Genomic DNA, 24,150 nt, shown 5'->3' with positions numbered 1-24,150 from the left:
TTCTTACCTCCAGACATAAGTTTGTGCTGTTTAGTACAAAATTTCAGACACTCATCTCAGCTGTTCGGAGCAAAATTTTAACGCTGTCTTTGCTTGATCATTGTATATGAAACAACACAGTCAGAGAATATTATAGATATTCAAAGAAGGATTCAGTTGGTATTTCTCTAAGATTATATTACATATATAAGAAAGTGCTTGTGTGGTATAGTATTATAATGTTTATAATAACACATTATACTATATTTAATTTTTTTACTAAATCAACCCAAGTTTTAAGGCCCGTTTATTCGTATATATATGCACACACAATTAAGTACACAATATATTAAAATAGATATATCACCTAAAAAAGATATATCCCTATGAACAAAACAAAAATTATTCAAATAAATAAAAATTCAGTGATTCTTTTGCTGTGTTCTACCCAACGTAATTATTACTTTAAATCGTACATATACAATCAGTAGTCTAATATATATTTTACAATCAGGCATTATTACTACTTAGTCAACAATACAGACATATCTAAATTTTCATTATTGTTTACACTCATTACATGCACAATTGCGGTTTTTTATTTTAACAACAGAAATGAACTAAACATATCAATACTCTTGATCATTGTATCAGCAATATGAGCAAGTTTCTGTGTATCATACAGATTTATTCGCATTGCGCCCAGTCTCGTATACCGCAAAAAAATAAATAAATAAAATAAAATAAAATATGAAGGTGAAGGCCCTTTTCCGTTCCGCAAAATTTTCCACAATTCCGCCTAAAACGTAAACAGAGTATCGAGACTTCGTAATCGATTACAAATTGCAAAGCTATCAGCTAGTCGTCATCGATGGGGAAAGGAGACTCTTGGCCATCCGAAAAAGCGGCGACCTTATTACTTTGTAACGACAGACAGACAGACAGACAAATTAGACAGATGTCTTGTTTTGCACCCGCTAAGTCTTTCTGCACCGATGGGCGAAAAATCAAGCATAGGTGCGAAGGAAAGGTATATAGAAAGGGGGGGGGGCAATTTCGTATTTGAGGAGAGTAAAAAGAAACTTCGTACATTTTTTACGAGTTCAAAAGGCCAGAAAGAAAAGATGGGACAAAATAAAATTTAAAATAAATGGCCCAGAAATAATAGAGGAAAAAAAAAAAAAAAAAAAAAAAAAAAAAAAAAAAAGGTCCTAAAGAAAGAAAAGGAAAAGAAGTAGAAAATATCCTAAAATACGATTGTGTCCATGAGTGTAGTTAAGGAGTTCATCTGCAAAAATTAGTGTCTTTAAGAAGCAAACTTTAGCTAAGTTTAATAAAAAAAATAATAAATGAATGAATTCCTACATGGTAATGTGTATGCCCTAATCTTGAGACCTAACTAGAAAAGACATATATCATCACAGAGATGTACATAATATTTTAACTAAAGTAACATTAACTATTGCCGTTCCCAAAAAATTCATGTATATTTCAGAAAAACAGTAATTGACAAAATCATAAATCCATGCACACTGTGAGAGCAAATCAACAAAATAAATTATACAGTTTATTTTTCTTAAATATTAGTTAAATATAAAATTAATTTATTAATTTAACAGTTGTAATTTATTATAGTACAAGTTTAATAAATTCCGTCACCCTGTATTTATATTTGATCATAATTCCAAGTTTGATACCTGAAAAAAAAAAGGTCGGGGATCTTAGTTACAAAAATCACAATCTATACTCATCGATGGTCAAGAGATCCCCATTTTTTCCCTCTCAAGAAATTCCTAAGCACGAAGAGGGGGGCCTCCGAAGGGTGTGAATTGCTGATAAGAACGGAGTACTGATAAGGAATGTGGCGTCTCTACGGAATAGTTACGAAGAAAAGAACCACATGACTTGCTACTATTACTAACTATTGTATAATGCTAGAATCTTATGAAAAATAATAAATAAAGAAATTTAATTGCACTCTAGTGATAGAGAAACATATATTGTATAAAGAACAGAATGTTACTTATCTGAATATTCCGTGTCAGGGCCTCTTTTGGATTTCTCGTGTTGATAGTAAGCAGCTAACAAAACATCTGAAGTTTCGAAGAAGCGAAGTTTCCTTTTTTCAATTTGATGAATGAGACATTGCATAGGAAAGGTGAATTAAACTTTTTTAGAGAGTTGAAAATATTTACTGAAACAGTTATTTAAAAAATTTCGGAGCTATGTTTAGACACTGCCTCCAGCTTTCGTGATCGCAGCGCCCTCCCGAATACGAATGATGCGGTTGCTGTTCGAATAGCACTTTGTAACGATATTGAAAAATTCACAGTGTTGCCAAAATAACTTTAATTTATGCCAAGCTCATTTTACAATATTTTCATTTTAATGATAAGTTTAAATATTGTTTTTTAATTGTTTCATTAAGGCCTTTGTTACATATTACAAAATCAAATAACTATATACATAAAATATATGAAAACATAATAAGTTTTTTTTTTTTTTTAAATCCATGTATTAAAGCGCTAAAAGTGAAAAGATTAACCGTAGCCGTTTGGGCTTGTCAACAAATCCTTTTCAACGTGGTATTTAAATTTGTAAGGTGTCCTGTTTTTCTTGTCGCTGAAATTAAGGCAGTTTATTGAATCTTTTGCTTTAAAATTTATCCCAGTGCTTTTATTAATTTTCAAATTAAAATTACAATGCCAGATTTAGAAGCTTCTGTTGGAGAAAATGTAGGCGATGGCACTGATGTTCCAAAAAGTGCCGCACAGTTGAAGAAAGAAGCAAAAAGAAAAGAAAAATTGGAAAAATTTAAGCAAAAACAAGAAAAAATTCAAGCAAAAACTTCTGACAAACCCATTGTAAGTAATTATAATTTCTTAATATTTATATAAATTCATTCTTAAGAGGAAACAGGTTCATGTGGAAATATTCTTGTTGAGTTCTACCTGATGCAACTCTCTGCACTAATGAGGTTACCTTTAATAATCTGCATTAGAAGGTGAGGTCTTTAAAGTTGTCAAGGAGAATAATAATTGAAATTGCATGTTATGTATGAATAGCGATGTTTTAATGTGATCAGTGATACATATTCTCAATAACAGTATATCTGTGCTCTGTTGGTTAGCAAAACGTGATCTTAGAAGAATTAAGGCCCATTTCATGCCTTTCAGAAGCAGTGCTCAGCGAGAATCCTAAGTAATACAGAATTACATTTCAGTGTGGAATTGGAAGAGAGGAAGAAAGTTATAAAAATTTACTGATTGTTTTTTTCTTGTCAACTAGTACAGAGTGCCTGGCAAATCTGAATGTTGCATAATGTTCATTTTTAAGAAAAGCTGAGCCGGTGCCAAACTTGGGTAAAAGTTTAAAATTGGGTGCCCCTTGTCTTTTTGGCGATTCTTTTTTGATGCCAAGATTGGTGCTAGGAAAGCACAGTTTCAAGATGGCTGCTACACAAAACCAAAATAAGAAGTTGAAAAATTGTGCAGACTCGGTGTTCATGTACACATTGATCTATTTTCACTTTAAAAAACATCGGAGAATTGCACAAATGTGGCATTGTGCACTGCCTTGTCAATCTATTTTCACTTGAAAAAAAAATCAGAAAGCTAAAATTAAGTTAAAACTGTCATGGAAACCTAAAATGGGGTTTCATCACCAAAATTGAACAAAATTTGTTGCCAATCGAAAGGGCACCAAATTCTACACTAGAATTCCAAACTTTTTGCCACCCGGTGTAATTTCTCTTGTTTCTATATTTAGCCGTCCAGTGCCTTCCTGAATTTAAAAACTTTTATCGCCGCCTGATGGAGTCTGATCAATTGCACTGGCTCCGCAGAATTGTGATAGCAAAAAAGTGTAAATTCTTTTGTTTGTATAAGCTTTATTTAAATCAAAATTGATTCAGTATAGATTGTGATAGGAAGTATAGTTATGAAATAATGATATTAGTTCTTTATAATTGAACTTGTGATGAATATTGGCCATGCATAAACAATTCCTAAAAACTTATGGGAATTGTTTGTAAGATAATTGTTAACAATGTGATGTTATGAAAGGATTTTTCAAGTCCAGATTCAGCATTAGTTCAATTAAAGAATACTAGTCTATAAAGTATCATAACTACTCCACACTATACTTATGATTAAAATAACAGCTAATCTTCTGTAAGCGGGGTAAGTTGGTACCAAACTCTTTCGGTTTGTGATGACACACTTTACATCTAACATCATGGAACGAAAATGATGCTAAATACAACACAAGCATAAATTATTAGGAACAGCTTCAGTATAGCCCACCTTCAAAATTTGGTGAATTTTTTTGGCGGCAATGAGAGCACTGAGGTGTGATTTTTTAATGTAAACATAATACAGTTGAAGACTTTAATCCAGACGTCCATAATCCAGATTGACGTTGCAGCGCACAATGAACTGAAAGTTGATCTGTCAGCACTATCCTTATCTTCAGAGCAGATGTTTTTATTTTATTCAGCTTATAATTCCTTACTAAACGTAGTATTTCATCTCGATGTACTCCATCTTTGATATGATTTAAATCAAATTCCTTGTCATTATAAATATCACGAATACACATCAAATAGTTTTCTAGTTGCAATTTTCTAATTTCAACTATGCGTAATGTATGCTTTACGCATGTGCGCGTTGAAAGAAATGTTTAATAAAGTAAACAAATAAATATTAAGTTTTTTTTTTTGGTAAATTTTTTTACCCTTTAGATCACAATTGCTTTTTATTCCATAAATTATGGTTTCATATTTTTAATTTTATAATTTCTGCATGCCATCTTACCAGATTTAAACTGATGGTCTATAATCCGGAAAAACCGATAATCCGGAATTGTCGAGGTCCCGATGAGTCCGGATTAAAGACTTGACTGTAGTAACTTTTAAGTTTTGTAGTTGTGAAATGCCATTATTTTATGTAAACAGAATAGTAAAATGAAATGATAAAATACTAGATGACTAAAACAAAGTCCATCAGCTATGCAAGTAAAACATAGTCTTATCTAATGCAATTCGTAATAAAATAGTATAATACACAATTCTTGAATAAATGTATACATGTATGAGATCAGAGCACTGTGAAGTGAGTTTTAAACGTAAACAATATAGTAAATATCTGTTAACAGTGGTGAAGAGTAATTATGTGCAAATAGTAAATGAAGTTGAGTAGATGATAAAACATCATCCATCAGCTTTGTAAGTAAAAACAAAGTCCTCTCTTTGCAACTAAATCTGAATAAGTGACATCTATAAATGAGTGGGACTAAGCTTGTGATGTGACAATGTATTCTCTATAAATATAGAAATAAGTATAATAAATTATTTATATTTTAAATTACCATGATACAGTAAGTCAATTCCACCAATTATTAAAACGGTAAACAACATTACAGTCTTTCATACTTGTATCAGGGTTCGTAGCGGTCCTTATAAGTGCTTATAAGTCCTTATATTTGAAAATAAAATATAAAGGCCCTTATAGGTGCTTACTTTTTCTTTAAAGCCCTTATTTTTTTTTTTTTTTTTTTTTTTTTGTTTTTAGTGCTTATTTTTTTGCTTTTAGTGCTTTTTATTTTTTTTTTTTAAATGAACGCGCTATTTTTCCCCGTACCAAAGCCGAAACTAAATAAAAAATTTTTCTTCCTAATATGGAATGTCAGATGGTGAATCATACTCCCGGAGATAGCTTTTCTCCCTTTCTCTGTATTAACATAACCTTTGGTGTGCACGAAGAGTACAGACAGGTGCCCGTCGTTCTATTGGTCAAAGAATTGGCGAAAGCAGTAGAAAATTTCGGTACATTCGGCATTCTTTTCCTCCCACGCAAATACTACGCACGTTTGAATTTCTATCCAGATCTTAATAATTTGCATTCTCGTTCCGCTTGGTCAGTTCATATTTGTGTTTATTATGATCATTATGCTTATATTATGAGTATATGTATGAATGTTTATAATAACATAGTTGCAGTAACTGCTGAAGTATAGTAAACTTCCAAAAATGGTTGTGTTTTAACACAGATTAGTTTTTTAGGAATAATATTCGGAATGGCTTAAATAAAGTGAAAGTAATCGAATAGTCAAAATAATTTCATTTTTTTTGGCCAATACATTATATAGTACAAAGATTGGGAGGTTCTCCCCTTTCTCCGCAAAATCTCGAATATTGAAACTGTTACAAGTTCGCTGCAAAACAAGCAACGGACTTTTTTTTTTTTTTTTTTTTTGTGTATGTGTCACTTTACAATCTGGATTGAATAGGACTAAAAGTTGTGCAGTCTACCAACCCAAGCAAAGAAGGATTCTATTCTGGAAATTTAACGCCGTTTGTTGAAAATTAGAATGAAAAACATCCCAGTTACTCGTATTTAGTTCTTTATTCTCCCAATACCGGCAGCTGTTGATTCCAATTGCGTAATATCACGTAGGGAAGAATTACGGCACACGTATTGCGCAATAACGTTTGCGATATTTTGCAGAAATAATTAAGGTTGATCTTTACATTATGGTAACTTGGCGTTTTTTTGGCGAAAATTTGGCGACCAACTCTCCTACAGCAACCCTCTATTTTTTTTTTCCCGCCGCCATTTTCATGTCATGAAGAAACATGTCTTCACGAAGTAAAGACATGTTTCTTTTCTTTTTATCTACTGAACACGTCTTCCAACAATCTACTAGCTGAATTACACTTATGCTAGAAATTTTATCTAACAAAACTGCTTAATCATGACAAATATTCACTGCAAAATTGGAAAAAAGTGCACAATACCATACTCCTTACGCGTTTTTCAAAATAACACATACACATAAACCATATACACGCCAACTTATTTTTACTTAAAAAAACATCCCAGAATTACACAAAAATGGCATTGCGCACACTCTTCACTATATCCATGTACACTGCTTTTTTCTCATAAATTAGAAAAATTTCACGAAAATACATGACAATTTTCTGAATCTTTAAACCTGGTAAAAAGAACATATATGAAATTACCTGATCGCGAAAAAGTTTATACCCTTTCCAAATATGAACATTTCCACATATAAAATAAATAAAATATCCAAACACTTTTACCTCTAAATCATCTATTATCTTATACACGTCACCAACGAATTCATACCGCAAGCATTACAAATACTTAGTGTCAAATATTTAAATTATTTCCATGCACGTTTACTTCAAGTTAAACGTATACAGTCAAAAGTCGTTAATTCGGACACCCATAATTCGGAATGATCTATAATCCGGACCTCAAAACTAAAAACTTTCTGCGCATGCCCCGCGTTGACACATGCGCATAGGCGTTTACGCGTGCGCGTAAGACCTTTTACGACTGCACATATGAGTGTGCGCAAGTGCAGAATATGTTTTCATGTTCGCGTTTTATGTATAATGGACGTATAAGCTAAAATTATCTAATTATCTATTTCAGTTAATGTTGATGATTGTGTTGTTCCTTAATTTTCGAATTGGATCCGGCTTATTATTTTTTGCAGACTGTAAGAGCAATTTTATAAAAGTAAGCTTAAACTTTTGATTATATCAAATAGAATTTCCGATATATATTTGTTAATGTGTAAAGGATCTAAAGCAAAAGTATGTTTTGAAATCCGAAATCTGTTTATCAATTTCATGCTGCTCGGCGGGGGGAACGCCGCAGCGGGCGCGTAATGAATTGGAAGTTGATCTGTCAGCACTATCCTTATCTTCAGCGCAGATGTTTTCATTTTATTTGGCTTATAATTCCTTACCAAATGTAGTATTTAATCTCGATATGCTCCGTCTTTGATATGATTTAAAACAAGTTCCTCGTCATTATAATTCGCTTCCGATAGCGAAGAAAGTGACAGAGGTTATTGAAAACAAAAAAATTTCGATTGACAAATTAGTCGGTGTTCTCAACACAGCAATTATAGGACTTGAACAGCGGAACTTTGTAACTGAACAAGAAATTATGTCTGTTTAATAGAATTAAAGAGAAAGTATTATCACATGAAACGAAGCAAAACTTAAACAACTTACATTGAAAGAAATGTTTAATAAAGTAAACAAATAAATATTAAGCTTTTTCTTTTTGCAAATTTTGATACCCTTTAGATCATAATTGTTCTTTATTTCATAAATTACGGTTTCATATTTTTAATTTTAGAATTTCTGCATGCCATCTTACAAGATTTAAACTGATGATCTATAATCCGGAAAAATCGATAATCCGGAATCGCCGAAGTCCCGACGAGTCCGGATTAACGACTTTTGACTGTACCAAATTCCTACAAACATAAAATTCACAAAATAAGTATCATTTAATTAAAATATCACTAAACCATGTACACGTTGACTTATTTTTACTTAAAAAAACATCCCAGAATTGCACAAAAATGGCATTGCGCACACTCTTCACTATATCCATGTACACTGCTTTTTTCTCATAAATTAGAAAAATTTCACGAAAATGCATAACAATTTTCTCAATCTTTAAACCCGGTAAAAAGAACATATATGAAATTACCTGATCGCGAAAAAGTATATACCCTTTCCAAATATGAACATTTCCCCGTATAAAATAAATAAAATATCCAAAAACTTTTACCTCTACATTATCTATTATATTACAAACGTCACTAACTAATTCATACCGCAAACATTACAAATGGTTACAAATACTTAGTGTCAAATATTTAAATTATTTCCATGCACGTTTATGCAAATTACTTTACTTTCACCTTACATTTAGAACAATGCATAAAAATAATATCCTCAAATAATTAAAAATACTAACTTACCTATTCTTCTTCAGAATCTTGATTACATGTCCAATAAACTTTTCTTATTTCTGTTCAGGATCTTTAAAATCATACTTATAGTTCATACCAAGGTACCAGGTAAAATAAATAACTTAATAAAACATCTTTACTTCTATCTCTCACAACCTTAAAGTAACACTTATTACTACCCCTTTCAATCCCATTAAATACCCATTTCGAATTCACTTTAGTTAGGGCTATGGGATCCAAAAATTAACGAACACTGTTTCACACAACACAGAATAAAGCCAAATACAAAATTTCCAGATTTTTTCCCGATTGCCCCCCTTTTCCGATTAAAGAACCGTAATTCGTCCATTAATATCACATGACATATCCCATGATATCTCATTTCTCTCACACAAAATAATGCGTAATCGGAACTGAGTACTGCTCACATTATTACCAAAGTCCCAGGTAGTAACCTTTATCGCCTCCAAAATGTCGCCAAACTACCAGTTACCATATTCTAAAGATCAGCCATAATTAATTTTGATGTTCTGTCTGAGATTTGTTTATGAACACTTAAAAGCATTTTACTGTGCTTGATAAGCAGAATATTTTTCAGTTCCATTTGTTTATTTTTATATGATGCACATATCGAAATGTCAAAAGCATTTATTTAGTGGAAAAATCTAAAAAGCGGCTACAGTCTACCCCCACCCCCTCCGCTCCTCTTTTTCAAGTTACTCTCGACTGTCTGAATATTCGCCAGTTTCCAAGTGTGTGGTTTAGTTAAGTTTTTACTGTTAAAGGATGACTGCATGAAGCAAATTTCTGTCTTCTGGTTTCAGAAATGTTCCTCTTTTTTACTTAAATTACTTTGCTTGCAATATCTGTTAAGGGAAAACTGATATACAATGAAAATTTAGAAAATGTTCAGAATTTAGATTTAAATTATTTAAATATTAATATAAGTGGAAAAATAAATTGTATTTATTATTAGGTTCCAAGCGAATACGATAAATATGCCTTATTATTATTTATTTTCTCTATTTTGAACTGAAATTTCATCATTAAATCTTGTAATATAGTTTAGTTCTTCATAGTTTTTTTTCTCTCATTGTAAACTAGTTCTGTAAATTGAAATATTATTTAAAATTGAAAAAAAAAAAAAAAAAAAAAAAGTAATTATTTTCCATGGTTGAGGTAATGCTTATTCTCTTAATAAATACTGCATTTCTCATATTTTAAATTACAAGTCTAATTTTTAAGGTTGTGCAGTTGTGTATAATGTCATTAGACAGGTGCTTATTTTTTTTCTTAAAATGTGCTTGAAAAGTGCTTATAGGTGCTTATTTTTTTAACTAAAATGTGGCTATGAACCCTGTGTATTTCATACAGCTTCAATATTTTCAAAGATTTTTAAGCTTTAGCATTTACACAAGTAAGAAAAGATTTTTTTTTTCAAACTGGTAAGTAGACAATCTTCATTATTTTCTAAAAATTTTAAACTTTAATAAAAAAAAAAAAAAAAAAGAATTACACAAATTCAGCATAGCACACTGCCTTGGCTTTGTCCATGTACACATCCATCTTTTTCACTCAAAAAACATCAGAAAATTGCACAAACTCAGCAGCGTGCACAACCTCAGTTTTGCCCATGTACACAGCAATATCTTTTCACTTAAAAAAATATCAGAGGATTGCATAAGCTTGGCATTTCGTACTATCTTGGCTTTTTCCATGTACACATTGATCTATTTTAACTGAAAAAATGTCATAGAATTGCACAAACTCGGCATTGCGCACCAACTTGGCTTTGCCCATGTACACAGCAATCCGTTTTCCTCTTAAAAAAAAAAATCAGAGGATTGCATAAACTCGGCATTGAGCACTGCCTTGGCTTTGTCCATGTACACATTGATCTATTTTCATTTGGAAAAAATCAGAGAATTGCACAACCTCGGCATCACTACACTGGCTTTTCCCATGCACACATTGATCTATTTTCGCTTAAAAAAATGAGAGTTGCACAAAGTCTGCATTGCGCAGCCTCGGCATTGCACACTACTGTTGCTTTGCCCATGTACACAGCAATCTCTTCCCACTTAAAAAAAAAAAAAAAAATCAGACTCGCACAAACATGACATTGCGCTATGCCTTGGTTTTGCTCATGTACACATTGATCTAGTTTCACTTAAAAAAAAAAAAAAAAAAAAAAAAAAAAAACAGAGTTTCGGCATTGTGCACTGCTTTGGCTTTGCTGATGTACACATCGATCTATTTTCACTTAAAAAATATTAGATAATTGCATAAACTCGGCATTGCACACTGCCTTGGCTTTGCCCATGCACACATTGATCTATTTTCACTTAAAAAAAATCAGAGAATTGCCCAAACTCAGCATCATGCATAACCTCGGCTTTGCATACTACCTTGGCAAAAACTTTTCCTGTCTGTCACTGTATTTTTAGCAGTATGTAATTCTGATCATATAAAATCGTTCCTACTTACTCAATCACATATAGGTAACTTGCAAAATACCGCTCATGCTCAATTTACTCTTCGCAAACCATGAGTACTTTCCAAGCAGATCTGGTAATTTAATGCTTACATTCGCCTTCAGTAACTCTAAAATATACAAATTACTATCATTGTGGAATTCAACACACTGAACAACTTTTGCTAACAACTTTAACATTCTACATCTCTTAATTTCCACATACAAGAAACAGAACTAAAACAATATAATTAACTTACCCAAAAAACATTAGCTAAATAAAATTAAATGAAAACATTCACATTATAAACTTCACATCATCTGAAATCAACATTCTCCCTCCAAATATCAGCTTAACCTCTTGCAAATATTAAACAGTAAAACTTTTAAGAACAAACACAGTACTTCAAAGTTAAATTTTATATCTTCTTTATATCTTTTACACTAAACTTGCACTCATTACAATTGCTGAAATAATTCAAAATTAAATTAAAAAAAAAAAAAAAAAATCTGTCTACACTAAACTCGCACTCACTACAATCATTGAAATAAAGCTTTATGTTTCCTACAAGAAAACATACAGCTGGAAACCACAGCCAAATCAAAATCGTGCCAGATTAAAATACCTTGCCAAGTTTTGTGCTCATCCCGATTATGGAAGAATAACCAAAATAACAAAAAAATTTACAAACAAAAAAGTATCAACTTTTGTTATTTTGATCACAACTGAATGTGTGTTGTTTCTGTCATACGTCAATTGATAGAATGTATTTTTGTTAGGCAGGGTATATCAGTATAGCGGTGATAAACTTTCAGGAGAGATAGAGTGCAACTAGATGATGGGAAATCACATAGCAGTGCATGGTCCGAAACGCTTTACTGGTGCGGTAGTGACAGCACAAATGTCAAGAAATAAAAGACACAACAGGATGAGAAAACATGTTTATTATTCAGTGTACAACAAAAACAAGGAGAAAACAATACAAAGAGACAACAATCATCATATAGAGATATTGTTCTGAAGAAAACTTCATAGAAACTGCAAAAATTTTTGGGTGATTTTTGCAGAAGCAAAATTGAATTTGTGTTTTCCAGTCTAACAGTACTGAGCAATGGCTGATTTATTTACTTTTTTGTAAATACATTTTGATGGAAAATTTTAGATCTCATTTAGTTTGCCCAGTGTCTGCCAAATTGCATTGACAAGAAATACTATAATCTCTTAAGGTAAAAATATATTTCAGGGTGCTTCTTGGCGAAAATTGGCGATTTTTTGCCACCATTCCTGTTTACATCCAATGCCCTTTATGGTAAAATGGTGTCCAAAACATAATTAAAACAAAAGGTAAAAGTTTACAATTATTAATTGTTGGTAAAAGTTTACAATGTTTTTTCAGTGATTCTTTTTTGGCAACAAGCTTGGTGCCAGCAAGGCACAATTTCAAAATAGCCACTACTCAAAAACAAAATAAGTCAAAGATTTGCACAAACTTGGCATTGTGCACTGACTTGACTTTGTCCATGTACACTTCGATCTATTTTCACTTAAAAATCGCTGGAGCACCCAATTTTACGCTAAAGCCAAACAAAAAATATATAATCTCAATAAATTGTGTTTTAAATTAAACATTGAAAAAACACAAGAAAGGAAATACGTCTTATCGCATCTACACACTACGCAAAGGAAATATCCACTTATTTAGAAATTTTTGTTTCTTCAGTCTGTAGCATGCAAAAAAAAAAAAAAAAAAAAAAAAAAAAAAAAAATCCACCCTAGTGCCAGATTGTTGGTGGCATTTTTTTCGAAAATCTCTTTTTATTACACCCCGCATACCTTCAGTAGTGTTGATGAGAGCTCCGTTTTCTGGATTCTTAAATGTCACTGTGTGATTTACTGAGAGGTCAACAAACCCATTTAAACCTTCATTTACACACTAGTCAATAATTTCTTTCTCATTTGTTCCAAATCGTACAGAAATTTCAGGTTAATCTTATCACTGGCAACCATTTTTTTACGGTGTAAAGCATAAAATAAGCAACGTACTTCCTAACCGACAATCCAATGCAGAAGTAATCCCTTGGAAATATTCTCCCAACAATAAAAATCGGCATGTTCATGCATTACAACCAATCACATCATGATAGTGTTCAAACAATCACATGATTATAGTTTCCAAAACATACATCATAAAATAAATTTAATTTTATAGTGCAATGTTGTTGTACCATAAAGGAAACAACAACTTAGCGGTACCCCAAAATATAGACTACCGCAATTTATATGCATTTATAAACAGTTTAATTTGGATAATAAGTTTATTTTTTTATGCAATAAATTAAATCATAATTCAAAATGAGCAATCTTTAAACAGAAATAATAATATATCAGGTTTTAACAAAAGTTTCTTGCCATTGCAAATATTGTCTGCAGAAACAGTTTGCGTTGGTGTTTTTAGTCATATTTTGTCAAACGATTTTTGGCATTTGAAAGAAAGAGACTTGCTTTAGAACACTGTGTAACGAAATTTGTAAAAAAAAAAAGTATCATTATCATTAAGTACAAGGTGTCTGAAATGGAACTATCATGCTACCAGAACCATCATTTACTTCCAGTTCTGTTCAAAAAAGTCAGCTACAGAATGTCACCGAATTATGTGTACAGTTAGGTACTAATGTTGTATCATATGACTTTGTGAAGGTTTGATGCAAAAAGTTTAAAAACAAGGACTATGACATTCAACAAGCAGAGTGCTGTGGTCAGCCTACTGATGTTGATGAGGCTTGCCTTTGAGAACTTGTAGAAGATCAACATGCAACCAGTTGAGAGATTGCTAAGGAGTTGGACGTTAGTACCATGCGCATTAGCCGTGCCGTGCATCACATAAAACTTGATGTACAAGTTTAGTTGCTGGGTGCCTCAGATAAGGACATGTGTGTTTGGGTCTGCACTAAGCTTCTCGGATACCAATGCAGTGACAAATTCTGGACTGGATCATCACTTGTGATGAAAAGTGGATTTATTTCAGCAACACACGCTGAAAATGGGGTTGGTCTGCCCCTGGTGAACTCGTCAATAGCATCGCTAAAGCAATTTGACTAACAAAAAAATCATACTTTATATCTGTTTTAGATTGTTATGGTATTATCCACAAAGAGTATCTGGGAAAAGGTAATATCCTCAACGGTAAGGTATACAGTGAGATTCTAGTCTGTATTGACGCTGCTATCGCGGAAAAACATTGAACTGAGTTCCAGCGCAAAAAGGTAATGTTCCATCAAAATAATGCAATACCACATGTGTCTGCATCTGCATTCATGGGCTGCACTGTGTATGGACTTGAATGGGATCGTTTGCACACCCAATCATCGCTTCTTCGGACTTCTATCCTTTTTCATACCTGCGCTATCATATTCTGGAGCTATCTTCTATTCTGCACAGGACTTCTGAAATGAGGTTGATCTGTTTTTGGGCTCATGACCACCACGTTTCTATGCCAAGGCTTTAAAAAACTTCCAAAATGTTGGCAGAAAATCATAATTTGGGTGGTGATAACTACTCTCACTAAAGATATTGCTTTCATGTTTTTTTTTCTAACTTTATTAAGAATGTTTTTTAGTAGAAAACTTTCGTTACATATGGATATTTATTTACGTTACTCATGTATTTTGATAAGAACTAATTGGAAATGGACATCAATAGTTATGCACTTTTATGATTAGCAATTTTTTTAATAGGTAATTCAAAAACGTTTTAGTATTCCATAATGTGTACTGTTGAAATTATGTACTACTGAGTAATTATGTACTGTTGAAAATAAAAACTGAATATTGTGGCATCACCTTTTTCTATCCCATGCATTTTCTTTTCCATTTTATATTTTTCATAGAAATTTCCTTTTATTGTAATTTTTCATCATTCTGCAATAAACAAACTTGTGTTGCGTTTTTGCAGTAAAGTTTTTGTTTTCTTGCCTGGTTAATGTGCTATCTGGTTAACTGTAATATAAAAGCTGAATTTCTGTGAAATATGTACAATTTTGTAATTGATAGTTGGAAAGAATTATTTTTGTTAGTTATTGAGGATAAGAAATTAATATTATTGATTGGAGCTGAAGAATATTTTTTCTGTTTAGAAAAGGAGAATTTTTTTAACTGGCTTGGTCATTAATCTGAAATGAAAAGCCTTGGACGAATACAATGCACATATCTATATGGTTAAAACAATTTTGGCATAAAGCAGATAGATGGTATAATTTAAAGATTTTCCTCATAGTCAAAAATTACAAAAGGTAATAAATAAGGTGACCAGACGTCCCGATTTAGGCGGGACAGTCCGAATTTCAGACTCTTTGTCCTGAGGTCCCTCGCTTGTCCCAGAGAGATGCCTGTTTATTTTGCTTTTCTGCAAAATACACTCTTAACGTCAATTAACTCGAATTGGGCACATGGTGACACCTCGTTGATGCTTGTTTTGATAAAGCTACGATGCCATCACTCAGAAACACGGGAATTAGCGAGATGGTGACCGCGTTGGTAGCTAAGACAAAGAATGTATATTGTAGTTCTTTGGCTAAGGTGGTTTGTGCACGTGATTGTCGTGTTTCGGTGGTTATTTATTTTTTCTCATTTGAGTGACATTATTCGAGGCTCCATTGAGGCAAGTTTCTATTTATAAAGAGGTGTAGAAGCAACACCAATAGTTACAGGAGGTGCGACAAATGTGGATCACATTTCTCCATCAATTAAAGCGGGCATGGAGATATGAAGCATTTGAATATGGATCATCCCCAAAACGTCCTGAAATTGTCTGCTTTATCAGGTACAATTACAAACTATTCTTCAAGATTTGAGTTGGGGAAAAAAGAAGCTTGGTTGGTGTGTTGTATTTTATATATGTTGGGTATGTGCTCAGTGATAACAGTTATGATTAAAGATAATAATAGATACAGTTACAGGTACATATATAACATCTTCCTTTTTTATAAAAAATAATAATAGTGGTTAAATTAAACATATTCTTTTAAATAATAAGGTTTCTTAACAGTCCTACCAGATCGAGTAACATAGCTATGTCCATTTGAAAAATCTGATGATACTATACCTCTTTCACTATTTGGTGACATAACACTTCTGTTAGGTTTTGAAGGACTTACAGGCACATCTAAATTTGTAGTGCTCTTACTATTTTCATGTATCTCGGGTTCATCTATAACTTCATTCTCATAGTTGTTTTGTATTGCAAACTCTTCCTGATTAGTTCCTTTAAGAAGGTCTCTTCTGTTCCTTTCTACAATTCTTCCATCTGGTCTTATAATCCTATATGAACGTGGTCTTTCTGCTTCTTCTATAATTTTTCCTCTTTCATTTAGTTTTTTCCCTTTTTCTTTTATGTAAACATGATCTCCTATTTTCATTGGTCTTGAATTCCTATCATAATAACTTTTTTGTAAGGTTTGTCTCTTCAGTAAATGTTGTTTATTGTCTTCATATCGTTTAGCTTGGACGAAATTCTCTTTTATGGGCATCAATCCATTTACTTTTCTTTCAAACATCAATTCTGAAGGTGACTTAATTTCATCTGAAATAGGAGAGTTACGATATTCCAGTAATACTAAATATGGATCCTTGTTGTCAACTACAGCTTTTTCTAACATTCGCTTGAGAGTTTGAATATGTCTTTCAACCATTCCATTAGATTGTGGGTAATTTGGACTTGAAGTTCTGGTTTCAAAATTCCATCTTCTTGCAAAATCTTTAAATTTCCTGCAATTATATTGTGGACCATTATCCGAATATACTATTTTCGGAATACCATGTCTAGCAAAAATTGATTTCAATTGCTTTATCACTGCTACACTTGACAAATCTTCCAAATGTCCAATTTCAACATATTTCTAAAATAATCTATAACTATTAGATAATCCTTTCCTTGAAAGTAAAAGAGATCTATTCCCAATACTTCCCATGGACCATTAGGTATTTCTTTAGATATAATTGGTTCTTTAGTATTAGCTTTTTGTAAACTTAAACATGTTTGACAATTCAGTACCAAATCTTCAATTTCTTTCGACATTCCTGGCCAGTATAATATTTCTCTTGCTTTGATCTTGCATTTTACTACTCCTAAATAACCATAATGAATTCTGTTTAACATATCTTTTCGTAAACGTCTTGGTACAATAACACAGGAATTTTTAAATTTTAATCCATTTGCTTCTGATAGTTCTTCTCTGAAGTTAAAATATGGTTTTGCCAATTCTGGAACCATACATTTTTCATCTGGCCATCCAGTTTTAATTAATTTTCTTAAAACTTGTAGTTCTTCATCTTTTTCTGTTTCCAGTTGAAAAACTTCCATTTTACCATTAGACATTGGTATACATTCTACAACCAATCCTACATGAGCTTCTATGTCTCCTTCAAAGAAATCAGATCCTTTATCAGTGAATGATCTTGATAATGCATCCGCTATAAAAAGTTCTTTTCCTGGTTTATATTTTATCTCAAACTGGTATGGCTGTAATCTTATATGCATTCTTTGTAATCTTACAGGGCATTTATTTAATGGCTTTTTGAAAATTGATTCCAGTGGTTTATGGTCACTTTCCTCACTGGTGAAATTTCTCACATGCAAATACAATAGCTAAAGTTTCCTTTTCAATTTGAGCATAATTCTTCTGTGTATCTGTTAATGCCTTAGATGCATATTCTACTGGTAAATTATTCTGAAGACTGCTCCTAGTCCTTCTTCAGATGCATATACAGATAAAATTACTGGCATTTTTATATCATAATACTGTAAAACTGGTTTATTTACTAAGACATCTTTTAGTCTTCTAAATGCTTTTTCATGTGTTGCATTCCAGTTCCAGATAATTTGTTTTTTCAACAAATATCTTAAACATGTCAATTCTGTTACATTAGGTATAAATCTAGAAACATATGTAATCATTCCTAGGAAAGTTTCTAATTTTTTCACATTTTTTGGTGGTTTTATATCTAGAATAGCCTTAATTTTGTCTTCATCTGGTTTTAAACCATCTTTAGAAAATATATGTCCCATATATTTCACTTCATTCAGCCGAAATTTACATTTATTTAAATTAAATTTAACATTCTTTTCTCTGTCTTTAATCTTGAATCATGTTCTCTTTTAGCTTTACCCCAAACTAATAAATCATCTATATATATTTGAACTCCTTCTAAATCACTAAAAATTTCAGAAAAAACTTCTGTGGAAAACTTCTGGTGATGAACTCAGTCCATATGGCAACCTCAAAAAACAATATCTACCAAACAGAGTGTTAAATGTAGTAAATTCACAACTTGAATCTGACAGTTTAATTTTCCAAAATGCTTTGTTTGCATCTAAAATTTTAAAGACCTTTGCATTTGTCATTTGAGATGAAATTTCTTCAAAGGTTGGTATGTGATAATGTTCTCTCAGTATATTTTGGTTAAGGTGCTGAGGATCTAAACACACTCTTAAATTACCATCCTTTTTCCTTACTACCACTAATGAATTCATGAAATCTGTTGCTTGGTTAACTTTCTTTATACTAATACCATCTACATTGCAAAAATTAACAAGGTTCTATTTTACCAACAGCTCCTGGTTTTAATTTAATATGATATGTATATCCAGTTAAATTCCCAGTTCCTTTAAACAAATCTTGATATCCTTTTAAAGATTCTGGTAACTTTTCATTAGAATCAGGATTTACTGTACAAATCCTTTGTATTAAGTTTAACTTTTGCAATGTAGGTAAACCTAAAATAGCTGGAACAGTTTTATCACATGCTACGACTTGAAATTCTACTACATCCTTATCTCCTTTCGATTTTTCACATAATAATTTACATTTTCCGACTACATCAATTGTAGTACCATTATAATTATTTAAAGTGACTTTTGATTTAGTCAAACATTTATCTTTTAAATTTAATTGTTTAAATTTAGGCAATGGTAGCACATTACACTGAGCTCCAGTATCTAACTTAACAAATAAATATTTAGATATGTTTACATTTAGTTTTTCAAACCATTTGGTTTTATTTTTAGAAAATGGATTTGTATCTTCTACTGACCCTAAAATGTATTCATTACCATTATTATGCAACTCATGCTCTAAATTATTCTGCACAACATTAACATTTTTATAAGTGCACATTTTAAAAAAGTGATTTTTCTTTTTACAGTACAAGAAAATCTTATTATAAGCAGGACAGTTGTATAACTTATGAAAAGTTCCACATTTTCTTCATGGTTTTGGATTATTGTATTTATTTCCTTGATAGTTTGAAGAAGATTTAGTTCTTTGTTGCTTTTGTTTTACATGACAGTCTTTCTTACAAGGATGACTTTTTTCCTCTGATGGTTGAAATTTATTACGTTTGATAGCTTCTATTTTATTTTCTTCAGTTAAAGTTTTCAGCTGAAGTTCTGCTAATTCAGAAGCTTTGCACATTTTAATACATTTCTCCAATGTTAACTGATCTTCCCTGAATAATCTATCTTTGAGATTTTTATTTAGAATTCCACTTACTATTCTTTCCCTTATTAAACTATCTTTTAATTCTGCATATCCACAGTTGCTACTTAATTTCTTTAAATCGGTTAAAAAATCATCAAACAATTCACCTACATGTTGTGTTTGACAGAAAAATCTATGTCTATCAACACTTTATGCAAAAATTTTCGAAGGCTTCAATTACTTTGTCAACATCCTTCTTATCGTCTTCACATATAATGTGCAATAAAATAGCTACTTTAATTTCAGGTGATTTAGTAATACCACCAGATGCTAACATATAAATTTGGAATTTTTGTTTCCATTTCTTCCAATTTTCGCTTAAATTACCTTCGAAATTTAGATTACTTGGTGGCTTTAATCCATCCATATTTAATTTAGGACTTTAAATAGTTTATATATACGTATTTTTAGCCACTTTCAATAAAAATAAACAACGCACTTACCAGCGATATAAGTTTCGATTTCACAGTAAACAACTTTCCATCATTTTTTTGTTTAGAATATCTTTACCCACGCTGCATGGTTCTTCAAAAAAGGTTTTCTTTTTTAATCTATGACGGGCTGCGCCATGTGTTGTATTTTATATATGTTGGGTATGTGCTCAGTGATGATTACAAGATGTACACAAACATCGTTTATTCTACATTGCTCATTTGCTATAGATAATAATAGATACAGTTACAGTTACATATATAACAGTTGGCTGCTACAGAAGGCACCTTTGCGTACCACACAATTTATCACAATCACAGCTTTAGGTCAATCGACTGTACTTCCAAATTAATGAAAAAATCTTTTAATCCAAAATTCTCTTGCGCACGAATGTTCTGTGTCCATATGTAATGGACCAAGTCAAGGCAGAATTAAATGTTTCGAATTTTGTGACAGTGTTTACAGACGCATCAAACCATAAGGATGTCAAGCTATTTTCTGTAATAGTGAGATATTTTGTGCCACTGTCAGGTGTGAAGGTTAAAATCCTGGACATGCAATCTCTTTCTGGAGAAACAGCACAGACGATTTGCAATTTTCTTGTAAATGCATTACAACGCCATGGTCTGACAAAAAAGGTTGTTGGCATCTGTGCAGACAACGCTAACACAAATTTTGGAGGGATTAAAAAGAAGAGGTAGAAACGTTTTTCAATATTACAAGATGCCCTCAAGAGGAAACTGCTAGGTATTGGTTGTGCTGCTCATATCGTTCACAACGCAATACAAACAACAGGGGATTGCTTGCAAATTTATGTGGAAGCAGTTGCTATGAAAATTTATTATTATTTCTGTATCTACACTGTTTGTGTTGAGTCATTCAAAGAATTTTGTGACTTTACCTGTGTAGAGTACCAGTGCATTTTAGGATATGGGAAAACTAGATGGTTATTACTGATGCTTGCAGTAGAGAGAGTTTTAAAATTGTTTCCTGCACTTTCTTGTCGGAATGGGAAGTGTCCCACCCTAATCCGCAACTTTTCTGAGAATCCCTGTGCTGAATTGTGGCTCTATTTCGTACATAATATTGCTGCGGTGTTTCAAGCGACAGCTCTGCATATTGAAGACTGTAACAGCATTGGAAGTATCTTCTGAACTGGATGATTCACTACATAAATGCACTGAGAGGAGCGGAAAAAAACTTTTTGCCCAATGAAGTACGTATGTGGATTACCCAATTAGAAGAGGAAGGATTGGTGAGAAAAAATGACGTTATAAGAACCATTGTAAATTTTTATGACAACTGTGCTGAATATCTGAAAGAGAGGCTAAATGCATTTAGTTGGATTCCATTAAAGGAGCTACTGTTGTGTGAAAAAGTACAAGAGCTTACAACTTTTTGGGTGGAAGATTCTGAAGGTTGACAACGATGATAATGAGTTATTTGACAAAGCAAGCTAATTAGGCAATTTACTTCCAAAAAATATTGCAGATTAGAATTGTCTGAAAACTAGTGTCGACTGTCAAAGGACTGAAATTTTTCATCATAAAAACGTGCCATGTGCGCAAATCCATGAAATTGTGGAGTTTTATTGTGTTTCCCAGGTACAAATGCCGCCAGTGAAAGAGTTTTCTCATGCATGAATATCATATGGACAACTGAAAAGAAGTCAAAACTGGAGACACTAAAAGCAATGTTAATGGTGAAGTGCAATTTTGAGTTGACAGTTCCTGTGATGAAGTCTATGAGAGATTTCTACAAGAACCAAAACTTCTTAGAAACATTCATTCATCAATGAAATACGTGTACGGAGCATCTACACAGGATGATCTTTCTAGGTCAGTGGCTGATCAGGAAGGTCCATTATCCGCATCAAATTAAAACATTTGCGGCGTCATGTGCTGGATGGACACATTCAAACAGTAAGGCAGGTAGGAAGTTACAAACTTTTATTTTCCGATTGCTATTTTTTTTATTCTTTGGCTTCGCTCTTACTCTTACTGGAAGCACATCTGAGTCCAGATACCAAAGTCCGTGATTGTTGATTTAATTATTTGATTCAGCCTGAGATATGGGTAAATTCTAATTTTTCTTTCAATAACAGTCTGTTTAACACACAGGTAATTTGCAAATAGTGGGTAATTCTTTACAGGGCAATGTGACTTCACTAAAAAATTTTGCACTCCGTATTTTCACCTTCAGAAGGGGGCTTCCGCCCTCTCCCACCACCCAAATTTGGATCCCTACGTCCCACTTTGCCCTCCGGGAAATCTGGTCACCTTATAATAAATAATTGCTTATGGAAAGAAATAGATTGATAGCATTGTACCATAAGCTTTGTCACATGGTAGCTTAAACTGCATTAAAGAAAAAAAAATCTTTCTAAGCAACATTTATAAATTATTCACCCAAATGCTGCTAATTTGCTGCTACTGTAAAAAATATTGACTGAAAAAGGTGGCAGTTCAGAAATTTCAAGTTGTTTGGTCAAAGATATAGAATCAGTACAGTGGGAGAGATATAAATGCAATGTACATGAAAGAAAAATCTGATCATTAAATTTTAAAAAAAATTAAGCGATTATATGTGTGTATTCAATTACTTTATACAGTCAAAAGTTGTTAATTCGGACACCCATAATCCGGAATGATCTATAATCCGGACCTCAAAGCTAAAATCTTTCTGGGCATGCGCATAGACGTTTACACCTGCGCGCAAGACCTTTACGACTGCGCATATGCATCTGCGCAATCGCAGAATACGTTTTCGCTTGCGCGTTTAATGTATAACGGGCGGTATAAGCTAAAATTATCTAATTATCTATTTCAGTTAATGTTGATGATTGCGTTGTTCCTTAATCTTCGAATTGGATCCGGCTTGTTATTTTTTGCAGACTGTAAGAGCAATTTTATAAAAGTAAGCTTGAACTTTCGATTATGTCAAATAGAATTTCCGATGCTGCAGCTCCCAAAGGATCTACAAAACGAAAGTTTGTTTCGATGTCCATCAAACAAAAAGTGGAATTGCTACAAAAAATGGATAAAGGCATATTCTTTGTTTATCTAACCGTTCCGAAATCTGTTTATCAATTTCACGCTGCTTTGCGCGGGGGAGGGGGAACGTCGTGGCGCGCAATGAACTGGAAGTTGATCTGTCAACACTATCGTTATCTTCAGGGCAGATGTTTTTATTTTATTCGGCTTATAATTCCCTACTAAATGTAGTATTTTATCTCGATGTACTCCGTCTTTGATATGATTTAAATCAAATTCCTCGTCATTATAAATATCACGAATACAAATCAAATAGTTTTCTGGTTGCAATTTTCTAATTTCGGCTATGCGTAATGTATGCTTTACGCATGCGCACGTTGAAAGAATTGTTTAATAAAGTAAACAAATAAATATTAAGCTTCTTTTTTTGTAAATTTTGATACCCTTTAGATCATAACTGCTCATTATTTTATAAATTACGGTTTCATATTTTTAATTTTATAATTTCTGCATGCCATCTTACCAGATTTAAACTGATGATCTATAATCCGGAAAAATCGATAATCCGGAATCGAAGTCCCGACGAGTCCGGATTAAAGATTTTTGACTGTAAATGTAATTGCCATTCATTTGTTTATTTCTTGCACATAATTTTGCTTTAAAAAGCAATGTTCTGTGGAATCAAGCTTTCTTTTTATTGTGCCATAAATAGCATTTTTTCCATGCATAATTTCCTGTGCATACATGTATATGAAAGTGAAACTATATAAGTTTTCTTTTTTAGAAAAAGCCAAAAGAGAAAAAAGAAAAAGAAGTATTAACTTATGATAAAAATATTACTCCTGGAGAAAAGAAAGGTAAACATATTTACAGCAAATATGACAAATTAATGAAACAAATGAATTTAACAAATTAATGAAATTAATAGTTTTAG

The 24,150-nt window shown here is 32.2% G+C and overlaps 1 protein-coding gene across 1 annotated transcript in view; it reads left to right on the top strand.

The window, feature by feature from the left end:
• The first annotated feature begins 2,550 nt into the window (after positions 1-2,550).
• ValRS (Valyl-tRNA synthetase) overlaps positions 2,551-24,150 on the top strand; it is a 147,353-nt gene continuing 125,753 nt past the window's right edge. The window contains exons 1-2 of the mRNA XM_085825741.1: positions 2,551-2,843; positions 24,001-24,073. Of these exons, the coding sequence (XP_085681867.1) occupies positions 2,682-2,843; positions 24,001-24,073 (235 nt within the window). The 5' untranslated portion in view covers positions 2,551-2,681. The remainder of the gene's footprint in view (positions 2,844-24,000; positions 24,074-24,150) is intronic.

The sequence above is a fragment of the Stegodyphus dumicola genome, chromosome 10 (assembly GCF_044657685.1).
Source record: "Stegodyphus dumicola isolate Sdum_Otavi_A_Nest chromosome 10, ASM4465768v1".
Classification (NCBI taxonomy): Eukaryota; Metazoa; Arthropoda; class Arachnida; order Araneae; family Eresidae; genus Stegodyphus; species Stegodyphus dumicola.
Note: the sequence above shows the minus strand (reverse complement) of the source record. Positions and strands in the feature narration are given on the sequence as shown.